This window comes from Pristiophorus japonicus, chromosome 11, assembly GCF_044704955.1.
Source record: "Pristiophorus japonicus isolate sPriJap1 chromosome 11, sPriJap1.hap1, whole genome shotgun sequence".
NCBI lineage: Eukaryota > Metazoa > Chordata > Chondrichthyes > Pristiophoridae > Pristiophorus > Pristiophorus japonicus.
This window is the reverse complement of record NC_091987.1, coordinates 181,345,921-181,366,487: the sequence shown is the minus strand read 5'-3', so window position 1 is coordinate 181,366,487 and position 20,567 is coordinate 181,345,921. Positions and strand designations below refer to the sequence as shown.

Here is a 20,567-nt window from a genome sequence, read left to right as displayed (position 1 = left end):
TCGTTTGCTTGTTGTAACACACACCCGACCCCGTATGAAGATGCATCACAAGCTAGCCCTAACCGTTTACATGGGTCATATAGAACAAACAGTTTGTTGGAACATAACAGATTTCTGGTTTTCTCCAAAGCAGTCTCTTGTGATTTCCCCCATACCCAGTCATCTCCCTTGCATACCACACATATAGAGGTTCTAGCAAGGTAGGAACTTACCAAAATAATTGAGGAGTCCCAGGAATGACTGCAGCTCCGTCATATTCTTTGGTCTCGTTGTGTTCTTGATGGCCTCCGTCTTGGCATTGGTGGGTCTGATGCCGTCTGCCGTGATTCTTCTCCCTAAGAACTCGACCTCTGGTGCCAGGAAAACACACTTCGAGCGTTTCAAACTGAGTCCCACACGATCTATGCCCACTTAGAACCTCTTCCAGGTTCTTCAAGTGTTAGATGGTATCCCGACCTGTGATCAATATGTCGTCCTGGAAAACCATGGTGCGCGGAATCGACTTTAGCAGGCTCTTCATGATCCTTTGAAAAATAGCCACGGCCGATCGAATCCCAAACGGGCATCTATTGTAGGTAGATGAACAGACCTTTGTCCGTGTTGATGCAAGTGAGGCCTTTCGAAGATTCCGCCAGCTCCTGCGTCATGTAGGCCGAGGTCAGATCCAACTCGGTGAACGTCTTCCCTCCTGACAGTGTCGCAAATAGGTCGTCTGCCTTGGGTAGCGGGTACTGGTCCTGCAGCGAAAAACAGTTAATCGTTACTTTATAGTCCCCACATATTCTGACCGTGCCATCGCCCTTAACAACCGGAACAATTGGACTGGCCCACTCATTGAAATCAAAAGGCACGATGATGCCCTCTCGTTGCACCCTGTCCAGCACGATCTCCACTTTCTCTCGCATCATGTATAGCACTGCACATGACTTGTGATGGTTGGGTACCAAGTGGATCTGCACCTTCGCCCCAGAGAAATTTCCGATGCTTGGCTCAAACAACGACGGGAACTTGCTCAAAACCTAGGCACACGAGGCGTCATCGATGGACGAAAGCGCTCGGATACGTCCCAGTTCCAGCGGATTTTTCCCAGCCAGTTTCTGCCGAACAGTGTGGGGCCATCTCCTGGTACAATCCATAGTGGGAGTTTGTGCACTGCTCCATCATAGGAGACTTTTACTGCTGCGCTGCCAATTACAGGGATCATCTCTTTAGTGTAAGTTCTCAGCTTGGGCCTTTGTGCGTTGTTGGACCACAGCCTCTCGAAGGCCTTTTTGCTCATGATAGAGTGACTCGCAACTGTGTTCAATTCCATGGATACTGGAATTCCGTTCAGTTCAACTTTTAATATGATCGGTGGACATTTCGTGTGAAGGTGTGTACCCCGTACACTTCTGGCTCCTCGGTTTGAGTCTCTAGTTCAGTTTGATCCGCCATGGATCAGTCTTCCTCTGCAACATGGTGGTTTGCAGGGTTTGCAGCTCGTCTGCACATTCGCAGGAGGTGTCCCATTTTTTCACAGACTTTGCACGCATAGTGTTTGAAGCGGCATTGATGGGTTCAATGATCACCTCCGCAGCGCCAGCAAGGTGTTATATGCCTCGCATTCACACTTGATGGTGGACTCTAAGTCATCTGAGGTCGTGCAGCTGCAGGTGTGTACGTTCTGCCATATGTATTCCTGCCTTAAAACGACGTTACTTTGTGTACAGTACTTGCTGCGAAACTTGTTTGGTGTTATCGCTGGTGGACTTAAATGCCTGAGCTATCGTTGCTCAGGTTCGGTGTTTCAACATCAATAGTTTGTGAAGGATAACCTCATGATCAATGCCAAGCACAAAAGTCTCTTAGCATTTGCTTGAGGAATCCACCGAATTCGCAATGTCCTGCAAGGTGCATTAGTTCGGTGACGTAGCTCAGCCACTTCCTGGTCTTCAGACTGTTGACATGTATAAAATTGATACCTTGCCATCAGAACTCTGTCCTTCGGATTTAGGTGCTCCCAGACCAGCGTACACAGTTCGTCATACGATTTGGTTGTTGGTTTCATTGGAGCAAGTAGATTCTTCATGAGACCATAGGTTTTTGCCCCGGTGAGGAGGATCGCCCTTCATTTGGCAGCGTTCTCATTCCTTTCCAGCTTGTTGGCCATTAAGTATTGGTCGAGTCACTCCACGAAGGCTTCCCAATCGTCACCTTCTGTGAATTTCTCCAGGATACCAAGAGTTCTCTGCATTTTCGCGTGATGGTTCATTATCTATTACTCGTCGCCAGTTGTTATGTCTCAAATAAAGTAATGTAACTGAGTACTTAGATTTGAGTAAGTGTGACCTTAGTCTCTTTATTCTGACTCCAAAGTGCTGGCACAGCATGGGAGGCCTGCTTATATGCAGTGCTCCCAAGGGATGCTGGGATCCCTTGGGACTCCAACAGATGCGCCCTCTGGTGGCAGTAGAATACTGGTTACAAGGTGTTGCATACATAACACATATATTACACTCACTAATTGTTTTCCCACTCTTTTCGGCTTTAATTGTTTCCTGCACTTTGATTCTTGACCTTTAATCTTTCACCTTAGCTTCTAAATGTGTTTCAAAAAAGACTAAAATAAAATGCTAACAAGCCTAAGTTGTGCAGATTGTGAAGAGCTTATGGAAAAACCTATTCTTCCAGTGACAGTGGAGGGCAGAGAGCAGCCACGTCGGCAGTTCCCTTAGTCCAGTCACGCTCCTAATGTCACTGGTCTATTGCTAAATCTACTCAGCCAAGCAGTCCAAGCTCTATTAAGTGCAATGTTCAAAATACAGCTTGTCTCGATGAGGGCCTTTTGAGGTCATTGAGTGCACACCATTGACTATATTTTGATCTTTGCAATATCAACCACTATGCCTGACATCTCCTTCTGCCCTGCCCCCACCCTCTCACACACAGCTAATAATTAAGGTTTATCTTAGTCTAATAATAAGTAATAATTCATCTTTCAAAAGGCCTATTTATCAAGTAAGTGGCGTGAAGCACAACTGTTACTGGAGACTATTAAGAATCGCGTTAATCTTGTTATTTCTTGACTACCCTGCAGTTTAATACCTGGTCGTTTGCAGTTTCACTGGCCTGAAATCAATTTGACAATTACTCCATCTCATTTCTCACAGTGTCACTGCTCACCGCTGTACAATCAATTTCCATTGATCGCAACAAAATCTCTCCCAGAAGGATCCCACTGTAGGGCCCTTTCAGGCATTGAGGCCTTTGAGTTTTCAAACAGACCCGAGCCTTGAATTTCTCAGGTAATCCCTGTCAAGTAGCACATGCAGCAGTTTAAGTTGTTATTGGCTTTCTGTCTTTGAACGGGGCCTTCTGAGTAATGTATACCCTTGTGGGGCTCGCTTGTAAAGTACTGGCCTTCCATCGGAGGATCTTCAAAGGAACCGTTCCCTGTCAAAAGAGAAAAATGGGAATGGCAGACAACAAAGCGCTTCTTAAAGAGCAGCTACCTGACTGCAGGTGGCCCCTGGTGTCTCGAAAGATCACAAACTGAAAATTTGCTCGCTGAAAGGCCAATATTTATGCCGTGTGAAAATCGAAGATCGCACAGCTCTCTGAAGAAACATAAAAGCGACGTCTTTCTTTTGGCAAAGAAAGTACTTGCATTTATATCGTGCCTTTCACAAGCTCAGGATGTCCCAGAGGGATTCACGGCCAGTGGAGTACTTTTAAAGTGTGGTCACTGTTGTAACGCAGGGCGTTGAACAACCTGGCTCTATGGTGCTGAGGCAGACAGACCAGGAGGGGCTCGGGTTTGAACCCTGGGCCTGTGCTGAGATGGCTGATCTCAGCAGGGGAGCTGTTTGGGGTGCTATAAGTAACTTTATCAGCCCATGGGCTTAGGAAGGGGAAAATCTGTCAGGGTTTCCGCACCAGCGTGCGCACTTCTCAATCATAGGGGTTATTGCATTTGGTTTTAGGAGTGAAGGGCTGGCTTTTCAGTTGTAGGCTTCTTAAGGCGCTAATGGCGGCGGGGTGGTAAATTTTGCGCCGGGAAATGGTTTGCAACGGCAGCCAACAAAATCGTTTGCTACGCCCCGAGTGTGGAGCGGAGCGCTAAGGGAGGCGTTCCACACCTCACTCAGGGTGCTAGGCTGGGTGAGCAACTGAAAATGTTACTAAAGAGCCGGCTTAAGAGCGCCCTGAGAGGCCTCCCTGGGAAGAAAAAAATCAGACAAAAAACATTCCCAATACCTTGCTCACCCCAAAGAAAGAAAAATCACAAAAATAAAACAACAAAAATCAATCACATTTACCTTATGCAGTCATTTTTCCCTCACAACCAGTGGGACAGCTCTTTTGGCTACGGAGTGCTACTGGGTCAGTGCGAAACAAATGTTCAGATCGGGACGACCGGGGGCGTTGCCCACGGGCGCGATGCGCCCAGGTGGTACTGCTCAGCATTGCTGCAAAATCAGTACCGGATTTCCCGGCGGGGCGTGAGAAGTTGGCTGCCCGGACGGTAGTCATTTCCAGACCCAACAAAACGGAGATCCAACCCAATGTATCTGGCAACATGTAGATACTGTGTTAATACCCCCGAATGAAAAATATGAGGGGAGCACAATTTAGATTTCCTTTATTTCCCCCAAACTCCTGTGTCTCTCGAAAGAAGAATTGCAGGAACAGCATGCAATGAAACAACTTGGAAGATATATAGAGTGCATAAAACTCAGCAGTGACCACAATGACTTGGCTCAGTTTCTAGCACTCGTGCCTCTGGGTCAGAAGGAGTAAATTTGAATCCCACATTCAGGGCATAATCTAGGATGTCACTCCAGTACAGTACTGAGGAAGTGCTGCACAGGTACAGGCTCTGCCTTTTGGATATAACACCAATTCGAGGTCCCATCTGCCTGTTCAAGTGGACATTTAAGATCCGATGGTAGGTTTTGAAGAAGAGCAAAAAGTTGTCCCAATATCCTGGGCTACCCTCCTCCTTAAACCAGCACTACCACAAAGAACAGGTTAACTGGGCAATGTTGTTGTTGGGAGGACGCTGGGTTAAAACAGCTGCCGTATTTGCCTACATAATAAGAGTCACTGCAATTCATTGAGTGAAGCGATTCACAATATTTAGATGAGGCTTACACTCTGTAAATTCAGGAATTTCTCACTGATTTGTTTCTGCTAAGTTTTAATCGTGTCCTCATGATAAAAGGCATGACAGTAGCCTATTTTTTATCAGGTGTTCATATTTAAGTGAGGAAAAGATAACTGTCAGGGATTGGCCCTCAATCGCTATTGTTTCTGTTATAATCACTGTAACTGAATTGCTCAGCATAGTATAACTGAAGCCAGGTCAACCATTCTGAATGTGGGTGGAGTTATGTTGACTGGGCCTGTCCGATGCTGGTCGACCTTTCATATGGCCTACATCCTAACCAGCCTGTGGGATAGTGACATAACAGGTTATCCCCACCACTAGCACTTAGGAGCATAAGAAATAGGAGCAGTAGTGGGCAATAGTGCCCTTCGAACCTGCTGATCTTCAACCTCACTTTCCTGCCCAATCCTCATATCCCTGTTTTATCTAGAGTCCAAAAATCTAGCGATCTCAGCCTTGAATATACTCAATGACTGAGCATCCACAGCACTTTGGGGTAAAGAATTACAAAGATTCACAACCCTCTGAGTGAAGAAATTTTTCCTCAACTCAGTCCTAAATGGTCAACCCCTTGGAACTGATCTGGATCGAGGCAGTTTCTGCTGGATAAGGGATGTAGTCGGGTCGTCCCACTGAAAGTAATTCCAGTTTGTCGTAACATGGGATGAGGGTTGATGTTACAATTTATTCTCACTTAGTGAAAAAGAAACACAATTTAATTTTCTTGTATTTTGTACACATCAGAATGATGGGTGTTAGCATTGGCAAACTGAACACGTTCTCATTTCTGTCACCCAGGGGTCGATTTTTAACCCTTCCCGCCCAGCAGAAACTGGGCTGAATTGAAGTTCAAAACGAGTAGTTGACTTACCTGCACTGATCATGTCTCTTTCCTGCAATTTTAACTTGTAGATGAGGTGCCCATCTAAAGCAGGCGGGGAGGGGCCTCGTGAATTTATACCAATTTTGATCCTATTACGTTTTGGGGACTCCAATTGCATTTTAACCCGGGCCACTGTGAGCAAACCGCTGCACAGTTCTGGCCACCTCATTACAAAAAGTATAGAGAGGCACTGGAGAAAGTGCAATAAAGATTTACAAGAATGATACCAGAAGTGAGAGGTTGTAACTATCAGGAACGATTGAGCTCTTTTCTCGAGAAAACAGAAGGCTGAAAAGTGGTCGAAGATAGGTCTTTAAAAGTACGAAGGGGCTTGATAGGTTAGCTTCAGAGAAAATGTTTCCACTTGTGAGGGAAGCCAAAGTTCGGAGTCATAAATACAAGATAGTCATCAATAAATCCAAGAGGGAATTCAGGAGAAACTTCTTTACTCAGAGAATGGTTAGAATTTGAAATTTGCTACCATCAGGAGCAGTTGAGTTGAATAGCATAGATGCATTTAAGGGGAGGCTAGATGAACACATGAGGGAGAAAGGAATAGAGGGTTATGCTGATAGGGTGAGATGAAGTAAGGTGGGAGGAGGCTCGTTTGGGCCAAATGGTCCTTTTCTCTAATTCTATGTAAAATAGAAAAGACCCCTCTGTGGTCAGTGTGAAACTTCTTTGTGGGGATAGAGGAAGCAGGAGTGCTCACGAAGAGCCCTGCAAGGAAATCTGCCCTTGACTCAATCAACATCCCCCCCCCCCCACCCCCCGCCAAGAACAAGCAGCAGCAGCCCAAGTTCCCAGCTACATGGGTCAGCCCTGACGCTGAGCGTTGGTAGGTTATTCAACCATGGGGAGCATCACAGCTGAGCCTGATCCTGTCCACATTCGGGATCCACACTTGCCAGCAAAATTCACGAGATAAGGCTAGAATCCAAGTGACATTTTAACCCTGCCTATCCCAGAGGCAAGTTGTAATATGCCATCCCCAGAGCCAGAGTCAACTAATCCAGAGTACTTAAGGAAGTGGCCCTAGAAATAGTAGATGCATTGGTGATCATTTTCTAACATTCTATAGACTCTGGATCAGTTCCTATGGATTGGAGGGTAGATTCTGTAGCCACACTTTTTAAAAAAAGGAGGGAGAGAGAAAACAGGGAATTATATACCGGTTAGCCTGACATCGGTAGTGGGAAAAATGTTGGAATCAATTATTAAAGATGTAATAGCAGCGCATTTGGAAAGCAGTGACAGGATTGGTCCAAGTCAGCATAGATTTATGAAAGGGAAATCATGTTTGACAAATCTTTTGAGGATGTAACTAATATAGTGGACAAAGGAGAACCAGTGGATGTGGTGTATTTGGACTTTCAAAAGGCTTTTGACAAGGTCCTGCATAGGAGACTAGTGTGCAAAATTAAAGCACTGGTATTGGGGGTAATGTATTGACGTGGATAGAGAACTGGTTGTCAGACAGGAAGCAGAGAGTCGGGATAAACGGGTCCTTTTCAGAATGGCAGGCAGTGACTAGTGGGGTACCGCAAGGTTCAGTGCTGGGACCCCAGCTATTTACAATATACATTCATGATTTAGACAAAGGAATTGAATGTAATATCTCCAAGTTTGCAGATGACACTAAGCTGGGTGGCAGGGTGAGCTGAGAAGAGGATGCTAAGAGGCTGCAGGGTGACTTGGACAGGTTAGGTGAGTGGACAAATGCATGGCAGATGCAGTATAATGAAGATAAATGTGAGGTTATCCACTTTGGTGGCAAAAACAGAAAGGCAGAATATTATCTGAATGGTGACAGATTAGGAGGTGCAACGAGACCTGGGTGTCATGGTACATCATTCATTGAAAGTTGGATGCAGGTACAGCAGGCGGTGAAGAAGGCAAATGGCATGTTGGCCTTCATAGCGAGAGGATTTGAGTATAGGAGCAGGGAGGTTTTACTGCAGTTGTACAGGGCCTTGGTGAGACCACACCTTGAATATTATGTACAGTTTTGGTCTCCTAATCTGAGGAAGGACATTCTTGCTATTGAGGGAGTGCAGCGAATGTTCATCAGACTGATTCCCGGGATGGCAGGACTGACATATGAAGAAAGACTGGAATTTAGAAGAATGAGAGGGGATCTCATAGAAACATATAAAATGCTGACTGGATTGGACAGGTTAGATGCAGGAAGAATGTTCCGGATGTTGGGGAAGTCCAGAACCAGGGGTCACAGTCTAAGGATAAGGGGTAAGCCATTTAGGACTGCGATGAGGAGAAACTTCTTCACTCAGAGAATTGTAAACCTGTGGAATTCTCTACCACAGAAAGTTGTTGAGGCCAATTCTTTTCGATATATTCAAAAGGGAGTTAGATGTGGCCCTTACGGCTAAAGGGATCAAGGGGTATGGAGAGAAAGTAGGAATGGGGTACTGAAGTTGCATGGTCAGCCATGATCATATTGAATGGTGGTGCAGGCTCGAAGGGCCAAATGGCCTACTCCAGCACCTATTTTCTATGTTGCTATGTTTCTATGCAGCACAGAATAGGGCCTGAGCATACAAACTAATTGGTTAGCACCACCGGTGACAATTTATGCTGAAGGAGCCCTCAAGGTGTCAGGAAAAATAATGAAATAACTGAAATATAACGAGGAGCAAATGGAGCCTCCGATTAAATCTTAAACAAAATGACCTGCTTCAAAGCCTCAATGTATTTGACATTAGACTTGTACTGAAGAACTTTAATTAAACCTGGAACAAGGAACTTAAAACATTTTACATAAAACCCAATAATGATGCATTTGAATTAAAACATATGTAGCAGCCCAGTAGACTGCTTGTAAAATTAGTAACTTATTATAGTGGCCGTGCCTAAGATTTAAATGCGATTGATGTCAGCCTAATTGGAGACATTTACTGGCACCTTGACTGCCTGCGGAAACAAGTCATCTTATACGAGCAATCAATTAATGTTCACCGTTAATTGACTTTTTAATTATTGCACGGGGGTCAAACTGCCCTGCCGTGTGAAAGGGAGCCAGTCTCGGTGCCTGTGGCTGTGTGACGGGGTAGGGAACGACACCAATTCATCTCCCTGGCCTTTCAGCTGATAGCAGAATGTCGATTTGAAGAGTCAACACTCGGAGCAGCACAGCTGAGAAGATTCAGTCAGCTTCACTGCGATCTTGTCAGACTCTGTCCCGTCTGGTTATCGTTGCCTTGGGCTGACAAGATGAAGCTACTGGCTGTACTGTTAGTTTGTTGAACAATCTTTCCCTTCATCATGTAACGCACGGTTCAAACAGCACTGCTGCTCCTGTGTGACCCACCACTCACTCGATAGTGCTCATCTGTGTAATATGGAATAGTCTGTAACAGCTCCCGCGTGTTACACACTTCTGTCCATTAAATCGCCATGCAGCACACTGTTCAGTCCATACAGCTGCATGTGTAACACACTGTTCAGTCCATACAGCACCCTGTGTAACACATTGTTCAGTGAGTACAGTTCTCCTGTCTAATGCATTGTTCTATCCATTATATCCCCATGTAACATGTTGTGTACATAAATAACAGACTAACTGAAACAGGAGAAATGTAACTAACTGTGTCCTTTATAGCAACTGCCAAACTGGTGTCCCAAAACCAGCATGTTTACAGCAACTGTGAATAGCTCCCGCATGGTCCTAATGCCTTTCTAGTGAGCTGTAACAAACAAAGAGTATGAACACAACATACGAGAGGTGGGCGCCGGAGGGACTGGAGTGCATCATCACCCCCGGCAACCAAATTTTAATTTGACCATAGTTTTCCAAAAAGTATAATTTGGTAATTTGTCAGTTCTAGTGCCTCTTTAACAAGGGGGCACTTGATTTAAGTTTACTTAAAATAGTTGAACACAACATAACACACTATTCAATCCATACAGCTCTCTATGTAACACCCTGTTCAGTCCATAAAGCTCGCTGTGTAACACTTGTTCAGTTTATATAGTTGCCTGTGTAATGCATTGTTAATTCCCTTTAGCCCACTGTGTAACACACTGTACATCCTGGTTAACCCTCTGGGCTAGAAGTTCCGCGATTTTTGCGACCGGGTTTTTTGGCGCTATTTCACCTATTTTGGCGAAAACCCGGTCGCCGGAAAATTCGGTGACGTTTTGCGGCGAAGGTTTTCAAATACCGCTGGAGAGAGGAGCACCACCATGCAAGACCTGAAATATCGCTTTTGCCAAAAATTTGGCTCACAGCGCACCCGTATTTTGCGCAAAAAAGACCACAAGGGAAAAAGCTGCATTGCAGCCCTTGGAGCAGCAGTAAGTATGAAGACCTGCAAAAAGTGTAAGTTAAAAAAGTTTTTATTTTTTAATTCTTTTGCAGCGATTTGCTAGATAAATGTCTTGTAAATGTTTTGCGAATTTTTGTTTTTGTTTTATCCAATTTATTTTCAGGTGTTTTTCCGCCCTCCCTCGGCCCAACTCGCCTCGGTATCAACTTCGGACTAAAGTTGGTGAGAATCGCGGTTTGTGCCGCAAATCCTTGTGCAACGCTGATTTTTACCGCTGCGCAAATTAAAGCTTTAATTTGCGGCCTTATAGCGATAGCGTTGCGATAAAGGTAATTTTGGCGAAAAAATACAGTTATCGCCGAGAACGGAATTTCTAGCCCAGAGGTCTGTGTAAGGCATTGCTCAGTTCGGGTGAGTCACTGCTGCTCATTAACACCAGCTTCACAAGTGTCTTGTTTGTCTTCACTTGCCCCCTTCTTCTGTTTCAGTCTCTTCAGATCGGATACCACCCATCATTCGCCAGGGCCCCGCCAACCAGACACTGGCTGTTGATTCCACGGCACAGCTTCAGTGTCATGTGATCGGGAACCCTCTTCCCAGTGTGCACTGGCTAAAAGACGGGCAGAGGATCCTGGGTAATGACCCTCGCATTAGCAAAATGGATAACGGGACGCTCCAAATCACCAACGTACAGGTATGACTCGGACATTGCCAGCACTGGACATTGCGTCGGCTTTTGGGGAATATTGGGGCATGTGGCTATTTTTTCATTATTCCCAATTCCTGGGCAATTGTCAGTGTGACTTTTCCTCTGTTGTGTACCTTCCATATTTAACGCAAATGCTCCAGGGACACGAAAGGGGCTGATGAAATGGAATGCCACCTCGGGTGATCAGAACCTCATATTCCGCACATTAAAACTAAAAGACGGAAAATTGCAGGAAGCTCACCTGTGGTTTCACAATGTGCACTCTCAGCCTTTGAGGCTCCGCTCTAGGAGCTCACATTCACAATATTGGCCCATGGATGGCAAGACTAGGAGGTGACAACAGTCATTGATCCATCAAATTCTGCGTGGCTGCCTGTCACCAGAAACCTCTAGCATGTTCTTCGATGCCAAAATGACTCTGAACCTCACTGCAGTCCTGCAGCTCTGATCTCACCCTACTTCATTCAACCACTTTTGGCCATTTTCATTTAAAACCTTTTTCTCTTTACCCATAATTCCACAGATGCACTTCTCATCACCGATGCTGATGTTGAGTGTGCTGGGGCATTTCAGTGCTTTGCTAGTACCATATCTGCGCAGTGGGCAGCAGGGACAGTATGGCAGCTCTCCAAATATGCAATGCCTCAGCTAAGAATCGGCGAAGCTTAGTTTTGCCGGGTAATCTCTTTACTGCTGTAACCTCATGGTTACCCGCACTAAGCTGCCCATAATGGTCCTTTTCAAAATCTCACAACACTGGAAGAGTGTGGAGAGTATGGTCACTGGATGTGGACAGTATAGGGTCTGGATGTGGAGTGTAGTGGTGCTAATTTTGGAGCATAAATAGACTGCATTAATGTTGCATTTTCACATCTTCAGGATATCGCAAAGTGCCTCACAGCCAATTAATTACTTTTGAAGTATAGTCTTTTGTGTTATATAGGCAAGCATGATAGCCAATTTGTTCACACGAACATCACACAAACAAGATAAATGACCAGTTAATCTGCTTTGGTGGTGTGGTTGAGGAATATCAAATAATACCCTGGGATCATTTATGTGCAACTGTTGGGACTTTAATTTAACATATTGAGCACCTCAACAATACAGCACACCCACTGTACTGGAGAAGTGTCAGCCTAGATCACGTGTTCAAGTCTTGGAGTAGGGCATGAACCCTTGACTCTCTCACTCAGAGGTGACAGTTTCACCCCATAAGCCAAGCCAGTTCTGGGCCACAAACTCAATGAAATATTCAGTTGATAGAAAGCGGTGATATTCCAGCATTGGTGAAGAGGACTGCTAGGCTGCCCATATGAACTGAAATGATATTTAGCCATTTACTAGTGGTGTTTTAACCTGTGGACTGGATTAGATTTGTTTGATACCTAAGTACCAATGTAACTGTTAACTCCCAATTATTGTCCTAAATACTTTTGCTGAGATGGTTGGCAGTATTATGATCAAATGGATATAGATATTTTTCAACATGGGTTACTGATACAGGCTGGATTCTGGAGCCTTAAGCAGATTCATACCATAGTGACAATTTTGGAGCCAAGAGTGGTAGAGGAGAGGTAAAGCTGTGTGAGATCAATGTACATATAGAAGCTGGCCCCATGCTTGTGGAAAATGTCACTGAGAAGCTTTATACAGAAAAGAAGTCAGAGAGGCCAAGGATAGTGCAGGAGAAGAAGTCTTTTTAGAGGTACCTGATTTGGAGTCTGTTCTGACTGGTGCAAAAACCAGAAGGATCAGATGGAGGAGATGCCCATGCAATACTTCATTTCTGCCATTAGATGTCGCTGGTATGCCTTAAATGCAGGACAGTGATGTCAGTGACACCTAGTGGTAGAGAGTATCAATGCATCTACGATGTATTTAGCTATACGACACACATTGAAATAATGCCATCTTTTTTTAATTCTGTGAATGATGCTGCCAAGACCACATTTATCTTCTCTCCGAAGTTGCCCTGATAAAGTGGTGTGAGCCTTTAGCTTTAACCACTCTTGTGTTTGTGGTGATGGTGCTCCCACAATGCTGTTACGTAGAGAATTCCAGATTAGTGCCCCAGCGAGAATGAAGGATTGTGGATGAATGAATGTCCAACTTAAAATGGTGTGTGACTTGAAGGGGTATTTGGAGGTTATGATGTTCCCATGATATTATCCAATTCCCGATGTAGGCTGGCATGGGATGATTCATTATTGGAGGAGTTATCGATGCCAATAAATACTGGAGTATCCATGGTTTGCTGTGCGCCTATCTGTATCACACATTCTTTATTCCCAGTCATAGTCTGAGTGTCAGCCGTATCAGTGGGCAGCACTCTTGCCTCTGAGTCAGAAAGTGGTGGGTTCAAATCCCACTCCAGAGATTAAAGCACAAAATCTAGGCTGCCACTCCAGTGCAGTGCTGAGGGAGCAGTGCAATCTGGGGAGCTGTCTTTCAGATGAGACGTTAAACCGAGGCCCCTTCAGTCCTCGCAGGTGGGCGTAAAAGATCCCACAGCATAATTTCGAAGAAGAGCAGGGGAGTTCTCCTCAGTGTCCTGGCCAATATTTATCCATCCACTAACACTTAAAAATAACTCATCTGTGCGCAAATTGGCTGTCACGTTTCCTCCATTACAACAGAATGTACTTCAAAATAAGAGCAATTCATCGGCTGTAAAGCAATTTGGGACGTCCTGAGGTCGTGAATGGGGCCATTTAAATGCAGGACTTTCTTATTTAGACTAATTTGTCCTCCCTGGGCAAGTGTTGTCAGTTCCTGCTTAGTGCACCATGTGCACTCTTGGAGAAAGAATTGTGGTGTTGTATATTTTTTTTAAATAGGTTTTGACTTGCTGTAAAGGGAGAGCTTAAGGTCTTTTTGGACAGATGAACCAAAATAGGCTGAATGGCCTCCTTCATCTGTAACTACCTTGTGATGTGGAGTAACGAACAAATTAATTTTAATTAAGTGACATTCAGTAACCATGTGAGCTTCAACCATATTATCTGAGGCTGTCTTGCCAAGTGTGTAGATCAATTTCATGTACATGTCATTCTCGAGGTATTTTACAGTTGATTAACATTACAGGGTGGATCTTCTGATTGATGAAGTTCGTGTATGAGTGATTAACCTACTCATGTCATGCGTGCTATTTCTATTGCAAGCATTAACCGTGGCTTACCAACTCTGTTAGTTAATATCACACAAAGGAATGCACTACACGTGTGATAGTGATGGACCTTTGCAGATCAGAAGATCTACCTACAGTTTATGTTCGAGGTGACTATTTGCACTGCCCTTTTTTGGTCCTTCTACGCCTGCGTCCCCTCGAGACTCCGCCCCCGATGCCTCCCGCCCGAAACTGGAACCAGAAGTGGAGCCCCGAACTGGAAGTGGGACCCTTCAATCAGTCCGACCACATTCTGCAAACCTCCGAGCAACCGGCGACCGGGCCTGCTGATTCTCTGTGAGCATCTGAGCAACCAGGGGAGAGTGAGAGAGGCTGGTGGGGTGGGGGAGAGAGTGAGAGCTTGGGGGGGAGAGATTGAGAGTCTGGGGGGGGGCGGGAGAAGAGAGTGAGAGCCTGGTTGGGGGGGGGAGGAGAGAGAGAGGGCCTGGTTGGGGGTGGGGGAGAGGGAGAGAGAGCCAGGGGCGGGGGTGAGCGAGTTAGAGCCTGGTGGTGGTGGGAGGTGGCGGGGAGAGAGCTTGGTGAGGGGGGGGGGTGGAAGGGGAAGGGAGGGAGGGGGGGGGGGGAAGAGAGAGCCTGGGGGGGAGAGAGTGAGAACCTGGGGGGGGAGAGAGTGAGAGCCTGAGGGGGGGGGGTGGAGAGAAAGAGAAAGAGAGCTTGGGGGTAGGAAGAGAGAGAGCTTGGGGGTTGTGGGGGGGGCGGGGAGAGAGAGAGCTAAACCGCTGTGGTGGCGGGCGGCAGTGAGGAGAGAGAGAGAGAGAGAGAGAGCTTGGGGGGTGGCAGGGAGAGAGAGAGCTTGGGGGGGGGCGTAGGGGTGAGAACCTGGGGGAGAGAGAGAGAACCTTGAGGGGGGTTGAGAGAGCTTGGGCGGGGGGGGGGGAGAAGAGGGAGATGGAGAGCGTGGGGGGGGGTGGGGTGGAGAGAGAGAGAGCCTGGGGGAGAGAGAGAGAGCCTAGGGGGCGGGGAGAGAGAGAGAGAGAGAGAGAGACTGGGGGAGAAAGAGAGAGAGAGCCTGGGGGGAGAGAGAGCTTGGGGGGAGGGGTGGAGAAGAGAGACAGGGACACAGGGTTGTGGGGGGGGTGGAGTAGAGAGAGAGACGGGGGGGGCAGAGATGGGGTGGGGGGAAGAGAGAGACACTGGGGAATCGGAGGGGAGGGCCTATTAGCAAACCTATTAGCGATCTGCACACAATGCGGCGGGGGGAGGGAGCGGAGGTAAGGGCGCTGGGGTAATGGACTTCGGCTGGCACTTGGTGGCCTTTGGGGAGATCTATCCTCTGTGGCTTCTGAAGTCAAAATGGATTGAGTTACAATTTGCAAAGTCAGTCAGAACTTGGGCTGGGCGGTTCCAATTGCACACGCCACAGAAAATTCAGGTTGAGGCTTATCCTCCAAAAGGGACCAATCAGCAATAGGTGCAGTGAAATTAGAGAGCCAATCAGAGACAAGGGCAGTAGAAATGGACGCATTCTTTTATGTTTCACTCACTAACATTTTGTTGAAGGTCACCACCCCAGTTTTATGCTAAATATTCTCAAATTCAGTAACACTGACCACTCCCATAAGTGGATCTTATGTCCCCTATGAACCGGATTGGGTCTTTGCTTTCCCAATATCTAGATGAATGAAAGTGAGGCACAGAGATCAGTAAGACAATCCTCAGTATTGTAGGTCGGTTCATTTGGAATGTGTCAAATGCTTCTCCTCATCTCCGCTGGGTAGATGAAACATACATACTCTCAAACTGAAACCCAGGCTACAAACCAATAGATTAGTTACTTGAGACAGAGCAGCAATCAGCACAAACAGTGTATTTACAGTCATCTGTAAATTTTGCTCTCCTTTGCTATAATAAAGGTGCCTTGCCCTGAGCTATCTTTCAACATACATTAATGGTTGAAAACGAATGTTCACTTCTTATACAGTGAATGACTGTCACGGAGTCAAACTAGCAACGTTTCTTTGTTGACTACAAACTGTAAATTGACTCACTGGGGTCACAGATAAACTCATGGTTGGAAGCTCCTGGCCACAGGACTGTCCATCAAAGGAATGGTAAGGAAACATTGCCTCGGTCCACACATACCCAAGTCACCGCTGTCAATCAAATCCACTATCCCCAGCATGTCAATCAGCTGGAATGTTTTAGAATTAAATGGGATGCCCTACTTCCATGATCTGTGTCAAGTACTTCGAATTACCTGCAGTATCAGCCGTGGCTAAGTGGGTAGCACTCTTGCCTTTGGGTCAGAAGGTTGTGGGTTCAAGTCCCACTCCAGGGACTTGAGTGCAAAAAATCTAGGCTGACACTCCAATTCAGTGTTGAGGGAATGCTGCACTGTTGGAGGTGCTGTCTTTCTGATAAGACATTAAACTGAGACCCTGTCTGCTCTCTCAAGTGGATGTAAAAGATCCCATGGCACTATTTCGAAGAGCAGGGGAGTTATCCCCAGTGTCTTGGCCAATATTTATCCCCCAATCAACATAAGGAAAAAAACTGATTATCTGGTCATTTTCACATTGTTGTTTGTGGGAGCTTGCTGTGCACAAATTGACTGCTGTGTTTCCTACGTTACAACAGTGACTACACTCCAAAAGTACTTCATTGGCTGTAAAGCGCGTTGAGATGTCTGGTGGCCACATTATGTTGATTCTCTGGAGACAGATATAGAGAAACTATTTCTTCTGGTGGGAGAGTCCAGAAAAAGGGGGCGTAAACTTAAAATTAGTGTCAGCCATTCAGGGGTGATGTCAGGAAGCACTTCTTCACACAAAGGTTAGTGGGAATCTGAAACTCTCTCCCTCAAAAATCTGTGGATGCTGGGTCAATTGGAGCTGTCAAAAATGAGATGGATTACTTTTTGTTAGGTATTAAGGGTTGTGGAACCAAGACGGGTATATGGTGTTGAGATACAGATCAGCCATGATCTAATAGAATGGCGGAAGAGGCTCGAGAGACTGAATGGCCGAACCCTGTTCCTATTTTTCATAAGCCAACTATTAGTTTTGTAAATTCTCATTATTTGGTATGACATTTTTTCCCCCAAAAAAGATTTATATTTTTGCTGAATATTTACTAAGTTGCTAAACAGTAAAAGGTCATATCAGGACAACCTTAAAAAAACATGGCAACAGCTTGCTAATGTAAGCTTTAAATTCCTCTCGACAAAAAATGGAAGCATTTCTTGTTTCACTCCATAATAAATGACCGACAAATGAAATCGCCAGTACAGTCGGCTCTCAGCTATGATTTCTAAGAATAACTTTCTGTTAGCGTTGCTCTCATGCCTTCCATTAGCACGGTCACTCATGTTGAATTTGATCCAGCCTCAGATCAGTCTAAACAGAAATAAGCTTTATGAATAGGCAGTTGCATTAAAACAAAACACCCTTTGTGATATTTTCTCACTAAAAACCCCAGAGACTTCCAAGAGGGGACATGTTTGCAGACTATAAACCGTTAAGCAACGCCTCGATTTCAAAGTTCTCATACTTGTTTTCAAGTCCCTCCATGGCCTCGCCCCTCCCTATCTCAAATCTCCTCCAGCCCCACAACTCCCCGAGATGTCTGCGCTCCTCTAATTCTGCCTTCTTGAACATCCCTGGTTATAATCGCTCAACCATTGGTGGCCGTGCCTTCCATTGCTTAGGCCCTCCTTGCCTAAACCTCTCCGCCTCTCTACCTCTCTTTCCTCCTTGTATTTATATAACACCTTTAACGTATAAAACGTCCCAAGGTGCTAAAAAACAAAGTTTGACACCGAGCCACACAGGGAGATATTAGGGCAGATGACCAAAAGCGTGGTCAAAGTGGTAGGTTTTAAGAAGCGCCTTAAAGGAGACGGGAGAGGTAGAGAGGCAGAGAGGTTTAGGAAGGGAATTGCAGAGCTTAGGGCCTTGGCAAATGAAGGCACGGCCGCCAATGGTTGTGCGATTCAAATCAGGGGTGCTCAAGAGGCCAGTTATAAATGCAAGTTGTTGTTGTTATTGTTGTACAACAACAACACCTGTCCACCCTTCTTTACTTAAACCGATCAGTGTACATCAGGAGATAAGAGACAAGGGCCTCCCAGCCTGGATAAAACTCGGAGAGGGCGGGGTTAATGACACAATGTTAGACATGTGGCTGTACAGCGAAACCCTTTTAAACAATTATCACAGTACCAAAATGAGATACTGTGCTGTTTTAAATCCTTTCGCACCGATGGTGCTCAAAATGGTTGCCACCTTGCTATTCCAGCTGCTTAGCCACAACTGGCATTCGTGCAATAGAATCACATTCACCACCGAGGTAAAACAGAGGCCAGGCATACATTAGTCATAAAAGCTTGTGGTCATGCTGAACATTTATTTAAAAATTGATGCTGAAATCTGCTGGGAGTGAAATATTTAACGTTTTTGTGCTTTCATTGTCCCGGAGTCATGGGGTTAATGCATCTTCCTTGTCCCTGTGCGGGTAATAGCATCATTTTATTGCTGCTGTGGCTGTTTGCCCAGAAAAAATTAGAGCTGTCAGGCAGTTTCTGAGACGACTATGAATTAATGGTCCTGTGGGAGACAGCCTCATCAGCTCAGAGTGATTCAGGGGGTGCTGGGGGAGGTCATGTGACTGGGCTCGGATAAAGAGACAATCTGCCACTGAAGCACACTCGGAATTGGAAATACAGAGCCACTGAGTGGCACAAGTACCTTCTGCCTCAGTGTTTTATGCACAGTGAGAGGGTTCACTCACATCACCCATGCTGCTGCTAACTGGTCAGGTCCATTCCGATTTGTCACCGGGGAAGCCCGCGTATATCTGATCACGTTTTCTTCTTAATTATCATTTTATTTCAAGAATCCAAACATTGGAAAGAAACAGGTTGAAACAGGGAACCATTTAAACAACTAAGGGCTTAGGTTCAAAGACTTTTTAATTTAACATTTGATTGACAAAAGGAATAAATCATACATAGGCTTTCACACTTAAATAGGAGTGGTTTATATTCACACTGACTTTGGGGTGGTATATTCCATTGATATAAAGGTGGTTTATATTCACACTGATATCAGAGTGGTATATATTCCTACTGATTTAGGAGTGATATATATTTTTGGTGATATAGGGACTATATATATTCTCGCTGATAGAGTTGGAACCTATATTCTCACATTGAGGAATGGTTTATATTCTCACTGATTTAATGTAGAGTCTTGGTTACTGTATCCAAGTTAATTACTTCAAAGGGATATAGAAAGGCAAAGTAAGTGGACAAGAACATGGCAAATGGAATATAATGTTGAGAAAGGAGGGAGAGAGAAAACGGGGAACTACAGACCAGTTAGCCTGACATCAGTTGTAGGGAAAATGCTAGAATCTATTATTAAGGATGTGGTAACAGGGCACTTAGAAATAATAATAGGATTGGGTAGAGTCAACACAGATTTACAAAAGGGAAATCATGTTTGACAAATCTGTTAGAGTTTTTTGAGGTTGTAACTAACAGAATAGATAAGCGGAACCAGTGGATGTGGTATATTTAGATTTTCAGAAGGCATTCGATAGGGTGCGACACAAGAGGTTATTACACAAAATTAGGGCTCATGGGATTGGGGGTAATATACGAGCATGGATTGAGGATTGGTTAACGGACAGAAAACAGAGAGTAGGAATAAACAGTTCTTTTTTGGGATGGCAGGCTGTAACTAGTGGGGTGCGCAAGGATCAGTGCTGGGGCCTCAGCTATTCACAATCTATATCAATGATTTGGATGAGGGGACCAAATGTAATATATCAAGTTTGCTGACGAAACAAAGCTAGGTAAAAATTAAGTTGTGAGGAGGATGCAAAGAGGCTTCAAGGGGATATAGACAGGCCAAGTGAGTGGGCATGAATATGGCAAATGGAATATAATGTAGAGAAATGTAAAGTTATCCACTTTGGTAGGAAAAATAGAAAAGCAGAGTATTTTTTAAATGGTGAGAGATTGGGAAATGTTGGTGTTCAGAGGGACCTGGATGTCCTTGTACACAAATCACTGAAAGTTAACATGCAGGTACAGCAAGCAATTAAGAAAGCAAATGATATGTTGGCCTTTATTACAAGAGGATTTGAGTATAAGTGTAAAGATGTTTTACTGCAATTATATAGGACCCTGGTGAGACCACACCTGGAGTAGTGTGTACAGTTGTATCCTTACCTAAGGAAGGATATACTTTTCATAGAGGGGGTGCAACGAAGGTTCGCCAGACTGTTTCCTGGGATGGGGGGATTGTCCTATGGGGAGAGATTGAGTAGACTGGGCCTATATTCTCTCAAGTTTAGAAGAATGAGAGGTGATCTCATTGAAACATACAAAATCCTTACAGGGCTTG

At 45.1% G+C, this 20,567-nt stretch overlaps 1 protein-coding gene across 1 annotated transcript in view; it reads left to right on the top strand.

Moving 5' to 3' along the window:
- robo3 (roundabout, axon guidance receptor, homolog 3 (Drosophila)) overlaps window positions 1-20,567 on the top strand; it is a 332,776-nt gene that overhangs the window by 213,403 nt on the left and 98,806 nt on the right. Inside the window, exon 10 of the mRNA XM_070892823.1 lies at window positions 10,807-11,012. Coding sequence (XP_070748924.1) covers window positions 10,807-11,012 — 206 coding nt within the window. The remainder of the gene's footprint in view (window positions 1-10,806; window positions 11,013-20,567) is intronic.